Source organism: Nerophis lumbriciformis, linkage group LG04 (genome assembly GCF_033978685.3).
Source record: "Nerophis lumbriciformis linkage group LG04, RoL_Nlum_v2.1, whole genome shotgun sequence".
In the NCBI taxonomy this organism is placed as follows: Eukaryota; Metazoa; Chordata; class Actinopteri; order Syngnathiformes; family Syngnathidae; genus Nerophis; species Nerophis lumbriciformis.
The window spans coordinates 46,156,183-46,172,730 of NC_084551.2; the positions used below are offsets into that span (position 1 = coordinate 46,156,183).

Genomic DNA, 16,548 nt, shown 5'->3' on the forward strand with positions numbered 1-16,548 from the left:
TTTATATTGTGAGAAAGCGGACGTGAAAACAAGCTGTCGACACGTCACTCAGGTCCGCCTGAATTTCAGGAGAAATTTTGTCCCGGGAGGTTTTCGGGAGAGGCGCTGAATTTCGGGAGTCTCCCGGAAAATCCGGGAGGGTTGGCCAGTATGACCGTGGGCCTTTAAAACAATAGCCGTGGGCCGCAAATGGTAAAAAAAAAAAAAAAAATCTGCGTTTTTTCTGATTTTAATGTGTTAAAAAGACACAAAGTGCGTTAACGCCAACACTGCTTGACAGTATAAGAAAATAAGTCACACTTATATTCTGTAACATTCACAGTTTTGGAAAAAAGTGCTGAGGTAGAAATATTCAAAATAACCTCTTGTATATAATGTAAACATAAATAATGACTCAAAACAAATTAATTAAATTCAAACAAAAAACAGCAGACGAGCTCTCGCCTTGCACAGCTGTTTTGTGCTTTGTAGTGTCAATATGGGCTTGTAGATCGTTGGCCCCTTTATTTGCCACAGATACATACAGTATGTTCCTGCTTTGCACACAGTGCATTCTGCTTCCCATGTGTCTCGGCCAGGACCAAAACACGGATACTTTTCCCGCAAATCATCCGTGAAGTTGCATTTACGTTTCGTCTTCTCTCTTGTGTTCTGTCTGTCTCTCCACTGTCTCGCTCTCTCGCTCTCGCTCTCTGTCTCTGCCCCTCCCTCACAAATGCGCACACCTTCACAATTTGTTTTGTTTTTAACCCCTTCTTAACCCTGCACGTACATTGAAAATGCACGCAACCCTAACTCAAAATGCCGGACATTTGAGGCATTTAAGAAACTCCGCCCGGACAGCCCAGCAAAAGAGGACATGTCCGGGGAAAAGAGGACGTATGGTCAGTCTAGTAGAGTGGACGTGCCAGCAACTTGAGGGTTCCAGGTTCGATCCACGCTTCTGCCATCCTAGTCACTGCCGTTGTGTCCTTGGGCTAGACACTTTACCCACCTGCTCCCAGTGCCACCCACACTGGTTTTAATTGTAACTTACAAATTGGGTTTCACTATGTAAAGCGCTTTGAGTCACTAGAGAAAAAGCGCTATATAAATATAATTCACTTCACTTCACTATTAATGGGGAAAGTGGCTTATTTTTGATTGGTTTGGCTTTTTATCCTTTTACATACCACCAGTGTGATTTGTTAACAGTGCAAAGTCATATTTACCATGATGGTAATTGTACAAAACCCAAAACCAGTGAAATTGGCACGTTGTGTAAATCGTAAATAAAAACAGAATACAATGATTTGCAAATCCTTTTCAACTTATATTCAATTGAATAGTTAAAGTTAATTTACCAATGATTGTCTCACACACACACACGAGGTGTGGTGAAATTTGTTCTCTGCATTTGACCCATCCCCTGGTTCACCCCCTGGGAGGTGAGGGGAGCAGTAGGCAGCAGAGGTGGCCACGCCCGGGAATCATTTTTGGTGATTTAACCCCCAATTCCAACCCTTGATGCGGAGTGCCAAGCGGTAGAGGTAATGGGTCCCATTTGTATAGTCTTTGGTATGACTCGACCAGGGTTTGAACTCACAACCTACCGATCTCAGGGTGGAAACTCTAACCACAAGGCCACTGAGTACCACTGCACTGCCACTGCAAAGACAATATAGAGAAACGTTCATTAACTTAGAATTTAATGGCAGCAACACATTGCAAAAAAGTTTAACAACACTCAGTAAACGTTTGGGAACTGAGGAGACCAAATTTTTAAAGCTTTTCAGGTGGAATTCTTTCCCATTCTTGCTTGATGTACAGCTTAAGTTGTTCAACAGTCCGGGGGTCTCCGTTGTGGTATTTTAGGCTTCATAATGCGCCGCACATTTTCAATGGGAGACAGGTCTGGACTACAGGCAGGCCAGTCTAGTACCCGCACTCTTTTACTATGAAGCCACACTGTTGTAACACATGGCTTGGCATTGTCTTGCTGATATAAGCAGGGGCGTCCATGATAACGTTGCTTGGATGGCAACATATGTTGCTCCAAAACCTGTATGTACCTTTCAGCATTAATGGCGCCTTCACAGATGTGTCAGTTACCCATGCCTTGGGCACTAATACACCCCCATACCATCACAGATGCTGGCTTTTGAACTTTACGCCTATTACAATTCGGATGGTTCTTTACTTCTTTGTTCCGGAGGACATAACATCCACAGTTTCCAAAAACAATTTGAAATGTGGACTCGTCAGACCACAGAACACTTTTCCATTTTGCATCAGTCCATCTTAGATGAGCTCGGGACCAGCGAAGCCGGCGGCGTTTCTGGGTGTTGTTGATAAACGGCTTTCGCTTTGCATAGTAGAGTTTTAACTTGCACTTACAGATGTAGCGACCAACTGTAATTACTGACAGTGGTTTTCTGAAGTGTTCTTGAGCCCATGTAGTGATATCCTTTATAAACTGGCGTCGCTTTTTGAGGCAGTACCGCCTGAAGGATTGAAGGTTAGCCGCTTACGTGCAGTGATTTCTCTAGATTCTTTGAACCTTTTGATGATATCACGGACCGTAGATGGCGAAATCCCTAAATTCCTTGCAATAGCTCGTTGTGAAATGTTGTTCTTAAACTGTTCGACAATTTGCTCACGCATTTGTTCACAAAGTAGTGACCCTCGCCCCATCCTTGTTTGTGAATGACTGAACGTTTCACGGAAGCTGCTTTTATACCCAATCATGGCACCCACCTGTTCCCAATTAGCCTGTTCACCTGTGTGATGTTCCAAATAAGTGTTTGCTGAGCATTCCTCAACTTTCTCAGTTTTTTTGCCACTTGTGCCAACTTTTTTGAAACATTTTGCAGGCATCAATGTCCCAAATGAGCTAATATTTGCAAAAAATAACTAAGTTTTCCAGTTTGAACGTTAAGTATCTTGTCTTTACAGTCTGTACAATTGAACATAGGTTGAAAAGGATTAGCAAATCATTGTATTTTGTTTTTATTTACACAGCATGACAACTTCACTGGTTGTGTGTTTTGTATGTGCACACTTTATTATTACACACAATGTACAAACATCATCAATGATACTCCATATACAGTACATATTTACAGACTTTGGCGTTCCACGGTTTGAGAATCACTGACCTAGTCAATCATTTCTTTCTTTTTCTCTATCCTCTTGTTGTGGAGCAGATTGGCTCGTACATGCACATGCATCCTCCACACTTGCCATTTCTACTACAAAGTAGCGTATAGTTCTAACTTATATCTATCCGTAGACTCTATATGGAAGCATTGAAATGTGGAGGCATGTAAATATGACCGCCCACAAAAGACTGTCAGAAAGCGGCTTGAAGATGACCTGTAAGACATCATTTGTGCAACATTTTGACCAACAAACCACCATCACATGTTATGTAGACCACAAGGAAATATTTAAAAATGTTGAAAAAAATAATATGACCCCTTTAATGCTTTGGGGTTGTTATAAAGAGACAGAATAATATTAGCTCTTGTTGCTGGCTGTCCAAACACTGACTACTGTATATGACGCAGTATTTCAGAGTTAGTACTTTTTACGATCAGACCACACTTTTGTTGTTGTCATTGTGTTGTTAATGTGCCTTTCTTCAGGTTTCTGATTAGTTATTGATTTGGGTTTATAGCGCCACCTGTTGCTTTGGCACCTGTTTGCAAAGGGGTTTTATTTTTAGGGGTGTCAAAAAAATGTCGATTTTCGAATGAATCATGATTTTTAACTAACGATCCTTAATTGTTAATTTTTTAAATGTTTTTATTTTATTTTTTATAAATGGCTGTGGCGACCCCAAAAGGGACAAGCGGTAGAGGATGGATGGATGGATGGGCTGTGATGATAATGTAAATGAGGGATTTCTAATCACTGCTTTGTAGGAATTGTTATTAATATGGATACTGTTGTTGTTATTAATTTTTTTGTTTGACTACTTTTGGATTGTTTTCTGTCATGTTTGTGTGTCCTCTCAATTGCTCTGTTGATTGCTATTCCGAAATGTTGCAATTGGAATTGTGTTATCATTAGAGATGTCGGCCGATAAATGCGTTAAAATGTAATATCGGAAATTATCGGTATCGTTTTTTTATTATCGGTATCGTTTTTTTAATTTTTTTTATTTATTAAATCACCATAAATAACACAAGATACACTTACAATTAGTGCACCAACCCAAAAAACCTCCCTCCCCCATTTACAGTTATTAATATTCTGGTTCCTACATTATATATCAATATATATCAATACAGTCTGCAAGGGATACAGTCCGTAAGCACACATGATTGTGCGTGCTGCTGGTCCACTAATAGTACTAACCTTTAACAGTTAATTTTACTCATTTTCATTAATTACTAGTTTCAATGTAACTGTTTTTATATTGTTTTACTTTCTTTTTTATTCAAGAAAATGTTTTTAATTAATTTATCTTATTTTTTATTTATTTATTTTTTTAAAGTACCTTATCTTCACCATACCTGGTTGTCCAAATTAGGCATAATAATATGTTAATTCCACGACTGTATATATCGGTTCGTATCGGTTGATGTCGGTATTGGTAATTAAAGAGTTGGACAATATCGGAATATCGGATATCGGCAAAAAGACATTATCAGACATCCCTAGAGATCCCATTAGAGATGTCGGCCGATAAATGCGTTAAAATGTAATATCGGAAATTATCGGTATCGTTTTTTTTATTATCGGTATCGTTTTTTTAATTTTTAATTTTTATTTATTTATTAAATTACCATAAATAACACAAGATACACTTACAATTAGTGCACCAACCCAAAAAACCTCCCTCCCCCATTTACACTTATTAATATTCTGGTTCCTACATTATATATCAATATATATCAATACAGTCCGCAAGGGATACAGTCCGTAAGCACACATGATTGTGTGTGCTGCTGGTCCACTAATAGTACTAACCTTTAACAGTTAATTTTACTAATTTCCATTAATTACTAGTTTCAATGTAACTGTTTGTATATTGTTTTTCTTTCTTTTTTATTCAAGAAAATGTTTTTAATTTATTTATCTTATTTTATTTATTTATTTATTTTTTAAAGTACCTTATCTTCACCATACCTGGTTGTCCAAATTAGGCATAATAATATGTTAATTCCACGACTGTATATATCGGTTGATATCGGTATCTGTTGATGTCGGTATTGGTAATTAAAGAGTTGGACAATATCGGAATATCGGATATCGGCAAAAAGCCATTATCGGACATCCCTAGTTATCATGATATTATTGGCTTGGTCTGGTATTGTTGATCCCCCGGGAGGAAGTTGCTAATGTTGCTCTGGAGAGGGAAGTCTGGGGGTCTCTGCTGGAGCTGTTGTCCCCGCGACCCAATTCCGGATAAGCGGTTAAAGATGGATGGATGGTATTTTGTTGTACTGATTAATAAAAATATATATTTTTTAAAATTATTATTCTTATTTATTTATTTATTTTAAATCTGTCCTGTCCAGCCACTCAGCCAAATCATATAGTTGTTTATTCGATTTGTGAACTTTTTTAATATCTGCAAGTCCAGGGGTTAGCGCCTTCTTCTTCTTTTTCTGTCTCATTTTGTCCACCAAACTTTTAACGTTGTGCATGAAAGGTGAGTTTTGTTGATGTTAATTGACTTGTGTGGAGTGCTAATCAGACATATTTGGTCACTGCATGACTGCAAGCTAATCAATGCTAACAGGCTATTTAGGCTAGCTATATGTACATATTGCATCATTATGCCTCATTTGTAGCTATATTTGAGGTCATTTAGTTTCCTTTAAGTCATCTTAATTCAATTTATATCTCATGACACACTATCTGTATGTAATATGGCTTTTAATTTTTTGCGGCTCCAGACAGATTTGTTTTTGTATTTTTGGTCCAATATGGCTCTTTCAACATTTTGGGTTGCCGACCCCTGTGCTAGTCTGTACAGATTTACATTAGAAAAAATAAATGTTGGATACTTCTCTTGTTGCGTTGTTTGAGTAGAATTGTTATTAAACCTAACCAGTTTTCATATAAGTAATATAGAAATGTATTACAGCTTTTTATCTATTTTATAGAGGAATGTAGTTAATCATAGAACTGGCAGCCAATGTTATTAAAAAGTATTGATTTTGAATCGAGAATCAAATCGTGTGGTGCCCAAAGATTCCCAGCTCTAATTATTTTTGACAAAATAATTACTCTCCTCCCATGCATCCACAGCCTGTGCAGCCAGCGGGAGGTGCCGCTCACCATCCAGTCCTGCGTCCTGTCTAAAGACTGCCAGGTGAGCGACTGGAGCGACTGGGGCCTCTGCTCCAAAGCCTGCGCCGACCCCGCCTACCCCCGAGGACACCGCACTCGGAGCAGACAGGTGCTCCAGTTCCCCGTGGGCGACGGCACCGAGTGCCCGCCGCTGGACGAGAGGGAGCCGTGCGTGCCTGAGGGTGACGCCTTGATGCCCTGCGCCGCGTGAGTCCAGCTGATTACACGCCTCCCATCACTCATAATAACCTGTGTGTGTCATAGATTTGGGCTGGTGCCATATACAAACCCCGTTTCCATATGAGTTGGGAAATTGTGTTGGATGTAAATATAAACGGAATACAATGATTTGCAAATCCTTTTCAACCCATATTCAATTGAATGCACTACAAAGACAAGATTTTTGATGTTCAAACTCATAAACTTTTTTTTTTTTGCAAATAATAATTAACTTAGAATTTCATGGCTGCAACACGTGCCAAAGTAGTTGGGAAAGGGCATGTTCACCACTGTGTTACATGGCCTTTCCTTTTAACAACACTCAGTAAACGTTTGGGAACTGAGGAGACACATTTTTGAAGCTTCTCAGGTGGAATTCTTTCCCATTCTTGCTTGATGTACAGCTTAAGTTGTTCAACAGTCGGGGGGTCTCCGTTGTGGTATTTTAGGCTTCATAATGCGCCACACATTATCAATGGGAGACAGGTCTGGACTACAGGCAGGCCAGTCTAGTACCCGCACTCTTTTACTATGAAGCCACGTTGATGTAACACGTGGCTTGGCATTGTCTTGCTGAAATAAGCAGGGGCGTCCACGGTAACGTTGCTTGGATGACAACATGTGTTGCTCCAAAACCTGTATGTACCTTTCAGCATTAATGGCCCCTTCACAGATGTGTAAGTTACCCATGTCTTGGGCACTAATACACCCCCATACCATCACAGATGCTGCCTTTTACACTTTGCGCCTATAACAATCCGGATCGTTCTTTTCTTCTTTGGTCCGGAGGACACGACGTCCACAGTTTCCAAAAACAATTTGAAATGTGAACTCGTCAGACCACAGAACACTTTTCCACTTTGTATCAGCCCATCTTAGATGAGCTCAGGTCCAGCGAAGCCGACAGCGTTTCTGGGTGTTGTTGATAAACGTTTTTTGCCTTGCATAGGAGAGTTTTAACTTGCACTTACAGATGTAGCGACCAACTGTAGTTACTGACAGTGGTTTTCTGAAGTGTTCCTGAGCCCATGTGGTGATATCCTTTACACGCTGATGTCACTTGTTGATGCAGTACAGCCTGAGGGATCGAAGGTCACCGGCTTAGCTGCTTACGTGCAGTGATTTCTCCAGATTCTCTGAACCCTTTGATGATATTACGGACCGTAGATGGTGAAATCCTTAAATTCCTTGCAATAGCTGGTTGAGAAAGTTTTTTCTTAAACTGCTCAACAATTTGCTCACGCATTTGTTAACAAAGTGGTGACCCTCCCCCCATCCTTGTTTGTGAATGACTGAGCATTTCATGGAATCTACTTTTATACCCAATCATGGCACCCACCTGTTCCCAATTTGCCTGCTCACCTGTGGGATGTTCCAAATAAGTGTTTGATGAGCATTCCTCAACTTTATCAGTATTTATTGCCACCTTTCCCAACTTCTTTGTCACGTGTTGCTGGCATCAAATTATAAAGTTAATGATTATTTGCAAAAAAAAAACCCATCAAATATGTTGTCTTTGTAGCATATTCAACTGAATATGGGTTGAAAATGATTTGCAAATCATTGTATTCCGTTTATATTTACATCTAACACAATTTCCCAACTCATATGGAAACGGGGTTTGTTTATATATATATATATATATATATATGTATATATATATATATATATATATATATATAACACAAGAATCATCGAGCCAGCAAGGATATTGCACACACGCACGCACTGTCAGAAGTGGTTTGCCTCAAGAAAGTTGTTGTTGCAACGTCACTTGTCAATGATTCCATTAGAGGACAAGAAGGTTGGACACGTACTGCCAGCACTAAAATTATTCATTATAATGACAAAATGTCACCAGCATGAAATATTAGGTGGTTTTTTTTATAGGATGATTAGTAAGGGTGTAAAGGTACACAAAAATATCGGTTCGGTACGTACCTCGGTTTAGAGGTCACCTGTTCGGTTCATTTTCGATACAGTAAGAAAAAAACTAAATATAAATTTTCTGGTTATTTATTTACCTAAATTTGTAAACAATGGCTTTATCCTTTTAACATAACAATAACATACATATACACACAGTCAACATATATAAAATAAAAACTGAATAAGATGAGGCTCAGAATTGGTTTCTTAATAAAACCTTTTCTACATATAAAGTGCAACATTTCCACTTTTAAAGTGCAACCTCAAACTGCTTCAAGTTGTTGCTCAGATTAAATAAAAAGACAAAATGTTTCTTCTACATACAAAAAATGCAACATTAAACAGTTTCAAATCAACTCAGCCTCAGATAAACTTTTCTTTTTTTGCCCCCCAGCCTTTAACCCTGGTGACTTTCACTCAATTTTCATGTTTTTTGCCAGAAAAATCAGTTTATCCACATTGTCTGCAGAAAGAGCAGACCTGCTTGCAGTTAAAATGTCTCCAGCTGTGGAAAATACCCTTTCACTGGGCACAGAGGTAGCAGGTATGGCGAGGTAGTGCCTGGCTAACTTGGCAGTAAGAGGATATATGGTCTCATTGTTCTTCCACCATAGAAGTGGGTCAAAATCTAGTTTTTAATGCTGCTATAAAAACATTTATTGCTTTAGCCCTGCCTGACTCGCCGAGGAGAGGCTGCTTGAATGCGGTGGGAGCTGTTTGTTCGTCTTTCTCTTCGTTGAAGCGATGTTATCCGTCGTTGTATCTCACCGCGAAACCGAAATGTTCCCAAACGGGAGATCTTTTCGAGGCAGGAGGGTCTTCCGCCTCTGGCTTTTGCATGTTGTAGTAGCCCGGTCTTTGCTAGCATGCCGTGTGTTGTGCCTCAGTGTGCATTGTTTACACCAGTGTTTTTCAACCACTGTGCCGCGGCACACTAGTGTGCCGTGAGATACAGTCTGGTGTGCCGTAGGAGATAATCTAATTTCACCTATTTGGGGTAAAAAATATTTTTTGCAAACCAGTAATTATAGTCTGCAAATGATGTTATGTTTAGTGTCGGTGCTGTCTAGAGCTCGGCAGAGTAACCGTGTAATACTCTTCCATATCAGTAGGTGGCAGCAGGTAGCTAATTGCTTTGTAGATGTCGGAAACAGCGGGAGGCAGAGTGCAGGTAAAAAGGTGTTTAATGCTTAAACCAAAAATAAACAAAAGGTGAGTGCCCCTAAGAAAAGGCATTGAAGCTTAGGGAAGGCTATGCAGAACGAAACTAAAACTGAACTGGCTACAAAGTAAACAAAAACAGAATGCTGGACGACAGCAAAGACTTACTGTGGAGCAAAGATGGCGTCCACAATGTACATCCGAACATGACACGACAATCGACAATGTCCCCACAAAGAAGGATAAAAACACAGTAGATGCGGGAAATATCGCTATAAGGAAGACATGAAACTGCTACAGGAAAATACCAAAAAAAGAGAAAAAGCCACCAAAATAGGAGCGCAAGACAAGAACTAAAACACTACACACAGGAAAACAGCAAAAAAGTCCAAATAAGTCAGGGTGTGATGTGACAGGTGGTGACAGTACACCTACACTGCAAAAAGTCTGTGTTCAAAAACAAGAACAAATAAATAAAAATGAGGGGTATTTTATTTGAACTAAGCAAAATTATCTGCCAATAAAACAAGAAAATTCGGCTTGTCAAGACTTTCCAAAACAAGTAAAATTAGCTAACCTCAATGAACCCAAAAATACCTTAAAATAAGTATATTATCACTAATAACAAGTGCACATATGAGTACGTATTTTCTATTGTCTCATTAAAAATAAAACAGCAAAGTCCATTTGGCTGTCATCTGTTTTAATTATGAGACACAATTGTGTCAAAGTCATGAATTTTTTTTCATGCTTGAAATAAGAAATTGTTACTTTAAAAAAGTAGTTTTATACTTGTGAGTGTTGATGACACAGCTTTGCAACCGTTGATATTCTAGTTTCAAGCATGTTTTACTCAATATAGGTCATCAAATCTCAGTAACAAGCTGTAATATCTTACTGAGATCATTTAGGACCAAAACCCTTAAAACAAGTAAAACACTCTAACATAAAATCTGCTTAGTGAGAAGAATTATCTTATCAGACAGAAAATAAGCAAATATCACCCTTATTTGAGATATTTAATCTTACTTAGATTTCAGTTTTTGCAGTGTACTTTGAGACAAGAGCTATAGTGATGCATGCTTGGTTATGGTTTAAAGTCATATCCAACAATTGCGGCAACGACTTTTTACTGTCAACTGAGTTTAATTTTTAATGATTTCTGCTGGTGGTGTGCCTCCGGATTTTTTTCAACGCAAAAAATGTGCCTTGGCTCAAAAAAAGTTGGAAAACACTGATTTACACAACGCGCTTAATATGTCCGTGTGGAAACTCGTTCGGTACACCTCCGAACCGAACCGAATCCCCCGTACCGAAACGGTTCAATACAAATACACGTACCGTTACACCCTTAATGATTAGTCTTTTTGTGTCTAAGCTGATCATGTTTAAGTGATTTTAAATAATAGTAATCCTCACTCAATAGCTGAACACAATATGTTAATTGTCAGTTTTCCCCATTGAAACTAATGTTAGCAGAAGTAATCTGAGGCTAGCATGAAACCTTTATGAAGTGTACAGCCAATCTTTAAAGACAGGTATGTCCCAACTTTATTCCATACTCTTTGCCTTTTGTGTACATTAATTACCATATTTTCTGGGCTAAAGAGCGCACCGGTATTTAAGCTGCACCCACCAAATTTTAGAAGAAATAAGTATTTTTTACGCACCGGACTATAAACCGCAGACATAGAATAGAATGGAAGATTCTGTAAATGTAGAGATGTCCAATAATGGCTTTTTTGCCTATATTTCGATATTGTCCAACTCTTAATTACCGATTCCGATATCAACCGATACCGATATATACAGTCGTGGAATTAACACATTATTATGCCTAATTTTCTTGTGATGCCTCCGCTGGATGCATTAAACAATGTAACTTTTCCATGAATTGATTAACGTTGAAACAAGTTGAAAAACTTATTGGGGTGTTACCATTTAGTGGTCAATTGTACGGAATATGTACTGTACTGTGCAATCTACTAATACAAGTTTCAATCAATCAATCAAAAACAAGGTTTTCAAAAATAAGAGAACAACTTCAACTCAAGTTATGGAAAAAAGTGCCAACGTGGCACTGCCATATTTATTATTGAAGTCAAAGTGCATTTTTTTTTTTTTTTAACATGACTCAAAACAGCAGCTTGGAATTTGGGACATGCTCTCCCTGAGATAATCCTGATACCAAATACAACTATGGGAAATACTATACTTTGACTTTCACAAAGTGCATTATTATTTTTTTTTTTTAAACATGCCTCGAAACAACAGCTACAAAAACAATGAAGGCACACAGCTTCAGTCCAGAGTATACTAGAGCATACTTGCCAACCTTGAGACCTCCGAATTCGGGAGATAGGGGTTGGTGGTAGCGGGGGGGGTGTATATTGTAGCGTCCCGGAAGAGTTAGTGCTGCAAGGGCTTCTGGGTATTTGTTCTGTTGTGTTTATGTTGTGTTACGGTGCAGCTGTTCTCCCGAAATGTGTTTGTCATTCTTGTTTGGTGTGGGTTCACAGTGTGGTGAATATTTGTAACAGTGTTAAAGTTGTTTATACGGCCACCCTCAGTGTGACCTGTATGGCTGTTGACCAAGTATGAGTTGCATTCACTTGTGTGTGTGAAAAGCTGTAGATATTATGTGATTGGGTCGGCACGCAAAGGAAGTGCCTTTTAAGTTTTTTTGGCGCTCTGTATTTCTCCTTACGTCCGTGTACACAGCAGATTTTTAAAAAGTCATAAATTATACTTTTTGAAACCGATACCAATAATTTTGAAACCCATACCGATAATTTACGATATTACATTTTAAAGCATTTATCGGCCGATATTATCGGACATCTCTATATAAATGTTTATTTTACATACCTTAATTGTTTCAAAACGGTCTCTGTCACACGACAGTAAAACAACTGATCAAACAAAACAGAAGTCATCGTCATAACCCCACTAGCTGCAGAAGCTAGCTCTCCAATCAGCTAAAAAGACTCAATAACTCCACAGTAACGTTTTGGTGAATTTACTGAGGCATTTGTCAAACTGAAACAATACAAAAAGAATGCCATTGTAAGTTAATAATATTAAAACAGACCCTCGTAAACGTGTTAGCATATGCGCGAATGATAACGACGCTAGCTTTATTACATTATGATAGCACGTACAAATATGCATGAAAACACTCCTACAGACATCCCGCATGGGCCGGTTTAGTAAGTATGAATTGTTTTAGTTACATTGTAAAACGTACTAATGTTGCTTGGAGGGATGAAGAATCCTTTCAAGCAAAAACGCTACAGACGAAACAAGATACACTTCCGGTTCAAGGCACAAAACAGGATGTGCATTTTCAACCTGCAGAACCTGCAGTGATCAAACTCTTCCAAAAGTTGGCGCTGTAGCACAAACAATAACACACTATTTGTTTATACAAAACATTATGGCTGTTTGCGAAGCAAAATCCATAAATTAGCCGCACTGTTTTAAAAGCTGCATTGTTCAAAGTGTAGGAAAAAAGTAGCGGCTTATAGTCCGGTATGTATATGGTACAAGCTAAAATGCATGTCAAAATATGCTATGCATTTAAAGCAAATTCATCAGTATTTAATATTTTTCTGTCAAATATGTCTCTCTTTTTTTTTTTTTCAAATAACTTTTGTCATTTTATTTTATGTTTCTTTTAATTTGTTTGTATTTAATTTAATTTTTCTGTCAGTCTTTTTGTTTTTTTTAATTTGTTTTTTATTTTATGTTTCTTGTAATTGAATTTGATTTCATTATATTTTGTTTGTATTTAATTTTATTTAATTTTTCTGTCATCTCTGTGTTTTCCGCGACAAAGCAAATAATTTGTAATTGCTAATTTGTGAGGCCTTGTTTATTTTGTGTTTACACTATCTTGAGCCAGCCTGTTTTAACAAGTCACATTTGAACCCCAAAGCAGAAGAAGTTAACCACAGTTAACATGACAACAGAAGTCTGTTTTTTTTTTTTTTTTTTACAATATTCAACTCTTCGAATTATTCTTTTGAAACGGCTGCAAAAAAGCCACAGAAAGCAAAACACATCCTACTTATTGTAGAGATGGGCGATACGGCCCAAAATATACATTGCAATATACAGTATATTGCAGCCTTTTGCGATAGATATACATGATATGTTATTAGGAATAGAAATAATCATTTGGTTTTTGCCCTTAAAGTTTGTAAAGAACATTTTAAAAAAACGCAATGATTTTTGTGATAATAACAAATATCAGTTTTATCACTGCTGTACTGACAATTTACTGACACAATATTTGGTATCGTTACTGTCAATATTTGTATCGCCCTGTTTACATTCATGAGCTCTAGCTTAGCGATTAGCATCAATCAATCAATGTTTATTCATATAGCCCTAAATAACAAGTGTCTCAAAGGGCTGCGCAAGCCACAACGACATCCTCGGTTCAGATCCCACATAAGGGCAAGGAAAAACTAGGGGAGACCGGATGCAATGGACGTCGAGTGGTTCCAGCATAATATTGTGAAAGTCCAGTCCATAGTGGATCTAACATAATAGAGAGAGCGTGACTTCTTGTATATTCCTATGGAGTGTAGTATATCATGTTTAGCTATTCATCCTCCTCCAGTGATAATGCTACTTGTAAGAACCTCTATTCGCCTCCACGGAAGTGAGGATTAGAAAGTGACTGTTAAAGGGGAACATTATCACAATTTCAGAAGGGTTAAAACCATTAAAAATCAGTTCCCAGTGGCTTATTTTATTTTTCGAAGTTTTTTTCAAAATTTTACCCATCACGCAATATCCCTAAAAAGGGCTTGAAAGTGCCTGAATTTAACCATCGTTATATACACCCGTCCATTTTCCTGTGACGTCACATAGTGATGCCAACTCAAACAAACATGGCGCATAGAACAGCAAGCTATAGCGACATTAGCTCGGATTCAGACTCGGATTTCAGCGGCTTAAGCGATTCAACAGATTACGCATGTATTGAAACGGATGGTTGTAGTGTGGAGGCAGGTAGCGAAAACAAAATTGAAGAAGAAACTGAAGCTACTGAGCCATATCGGTTTGAACCGTATGCAAGCGAAACCGACGAAAACAACACAACAGCCAGCGACACGGGAGAAAGCGAGGACGAATTCGGCGATCACCTTCCAACCAACGATTGGTATGTGTTTGTTTGGCATTAAAGGAAACTAACAAGTATAAACTAGGTTTACAGCATATGAAATACATTTGGCAACAACATGCACTTTGAGAGTGCAGACAGCCCAGTTTTCATCAATTAATATATTCTGTAGACATACCCTCATCCGCGCTCTTTTCCTGAAAGCTGATCTGTCCAGTTTTGGAGTTGAGGCCAGGGAAGCTAGGGTCGATATTCTTCTCTTGATCATCTTCGGTGGTATAAGGGACAGTGTGAGCCAAGACATCCAGGGGGTTTAGCTCGCTCGTCTGCGGGAACAAACTGCCGCCATTGCTTGCCTTGCTACCGAGGTCCTTTGTCCCTGAATTGCTCACACACTCCGGCAGATTCAATGGGGGTCTGGCGGCAGATTTCTTTGACTTTATCGTTGGAAATGCATCTGCTTTGAGTGTCGCAGGATATCCACACATTCTTGCCATCTCTGTCGTAGCATAGCTTTCGTCGGTAAAGTGTGCGGAACAAACGTCCAATTTCTTGCCACTTTCGCATCTTTGGGCCACTGGTGCAACTTGAATCCGTCCCTGTTCGTGTTGTTACACCCTCCGACAACACACCGACGAGGCATGATGTCTCCAAGGTACGGAAAACAGTCGAAAAAACGGAAAATAACAGAGCTGATTTGACTCGGTGTTTGTAATGTGTTAGAGAAAATGGTGGATTGCTTCCCGATGTGACGTCACGTTGTGACGTCATCGCTCCGAGAGCGAATAATAGAAAGGCGTTTAATTCTCCAAAATTCACCCATTTAGAGTTCGGAAATCGGTTAAAAAAATATATGGTCTTTTTTCTGCAACATCAAGGTATATATTGACACTTGCATAGGTCTGGTGATAATGTTCCCCTTTAAAGAATCTCTCCAGCTAGCAGATCATTATTATTATTAGCCTGTTATTCTTTCATCTCCTCAGCTACACATGGAGGACCACTGAGTGGGCCGAGTGCCGAGTGGACTTGTTGCTAAGCCAACAGGACCGTCGGCGTGGCAACCTGACGGGACTTTGTGGGGGAGGTCTGCAGACCCGCGAGGTGTACTGTGTCCAGGCCAATGCCGAGCTCCTGAAGTACATGGAGGACGTCAAGGAGAAGGACAAAGGTAAGACATGAGAGTTAAGAAGTTTTGTCTTGTTGAGGACTTGGAGGGCTGGGCGTGACGGGGGGGGGGATGAGGATGCCTCTATGGGTTCCAGTCCTCCCGACCTGTCCCCTTCTCATCCATCCATACATTTTAACCGAATTTTTAGGGGAGCTTGGCCGTGGAGGGCCCACCATGGCCTGCCAGTCCCGGGCCCAGGACTTCTCAGTTTGCCAGCACAGTGCAGGTAGGGCCTGGTTCATGGGCCTTTCTGGCCTGGCCTGTCCACCTATCCAGAGTGGTGGTGGATTTCCATACCATGCGGTGGATTTTTCCTTTTTTACATGCCAGGTCAATCTTGTTGTGCTTTGGGGCTGCGTCAAGTGCATTTTGTGCTTTCTTCTCCATGACGAGGGCGAGTCCATAATGCGCTAATTTGCTGACTGAATGATTGTCAATCAAAGTTCACAATGACATCTTTCATGATCATGGGAGAGTCCAGTCCATTGAGGGCAAGCAGAGGGTTGGTCATTGAGGAGTGGTCTACACCAGGTCATGACTTAGAACAGCTAGCACTTCCCCCAGACTGGTATCTCTCCAGGGATTGTCCGTGGCCATCTGATAACCTCTCCATGCTAGGGTTGTACGGTATACCGGTATTAGTATAGTA

General features: G+C 39.4%; 1 protein-coding gene across 1 annotated transcript in view; it reads left to right on the plus strand.

Moving 5' to 3' along the window:
• The window catches only part of thsd7ab (thrombospondin, type I, domain containing 7Ab), a 671,822-nt gene that overhangs the window by 252,319 nt on the left and 402,955 nt on the right, over positions 1-16,548 (plus strand). The window contains exons 3-4 of the mRNA XM_061956418.2: positions 6,244-6,492; positions 15,715-15,899. Coding sequence (XP_061812402.2) covers positions 6,244-6,492; positions 15,715-15,899 — 434 coding nt within the window. The remainder of the gene's footprint in view (positions 1-6,243; positions 6,493-15,714; positions 15,900-16,548) is intronic.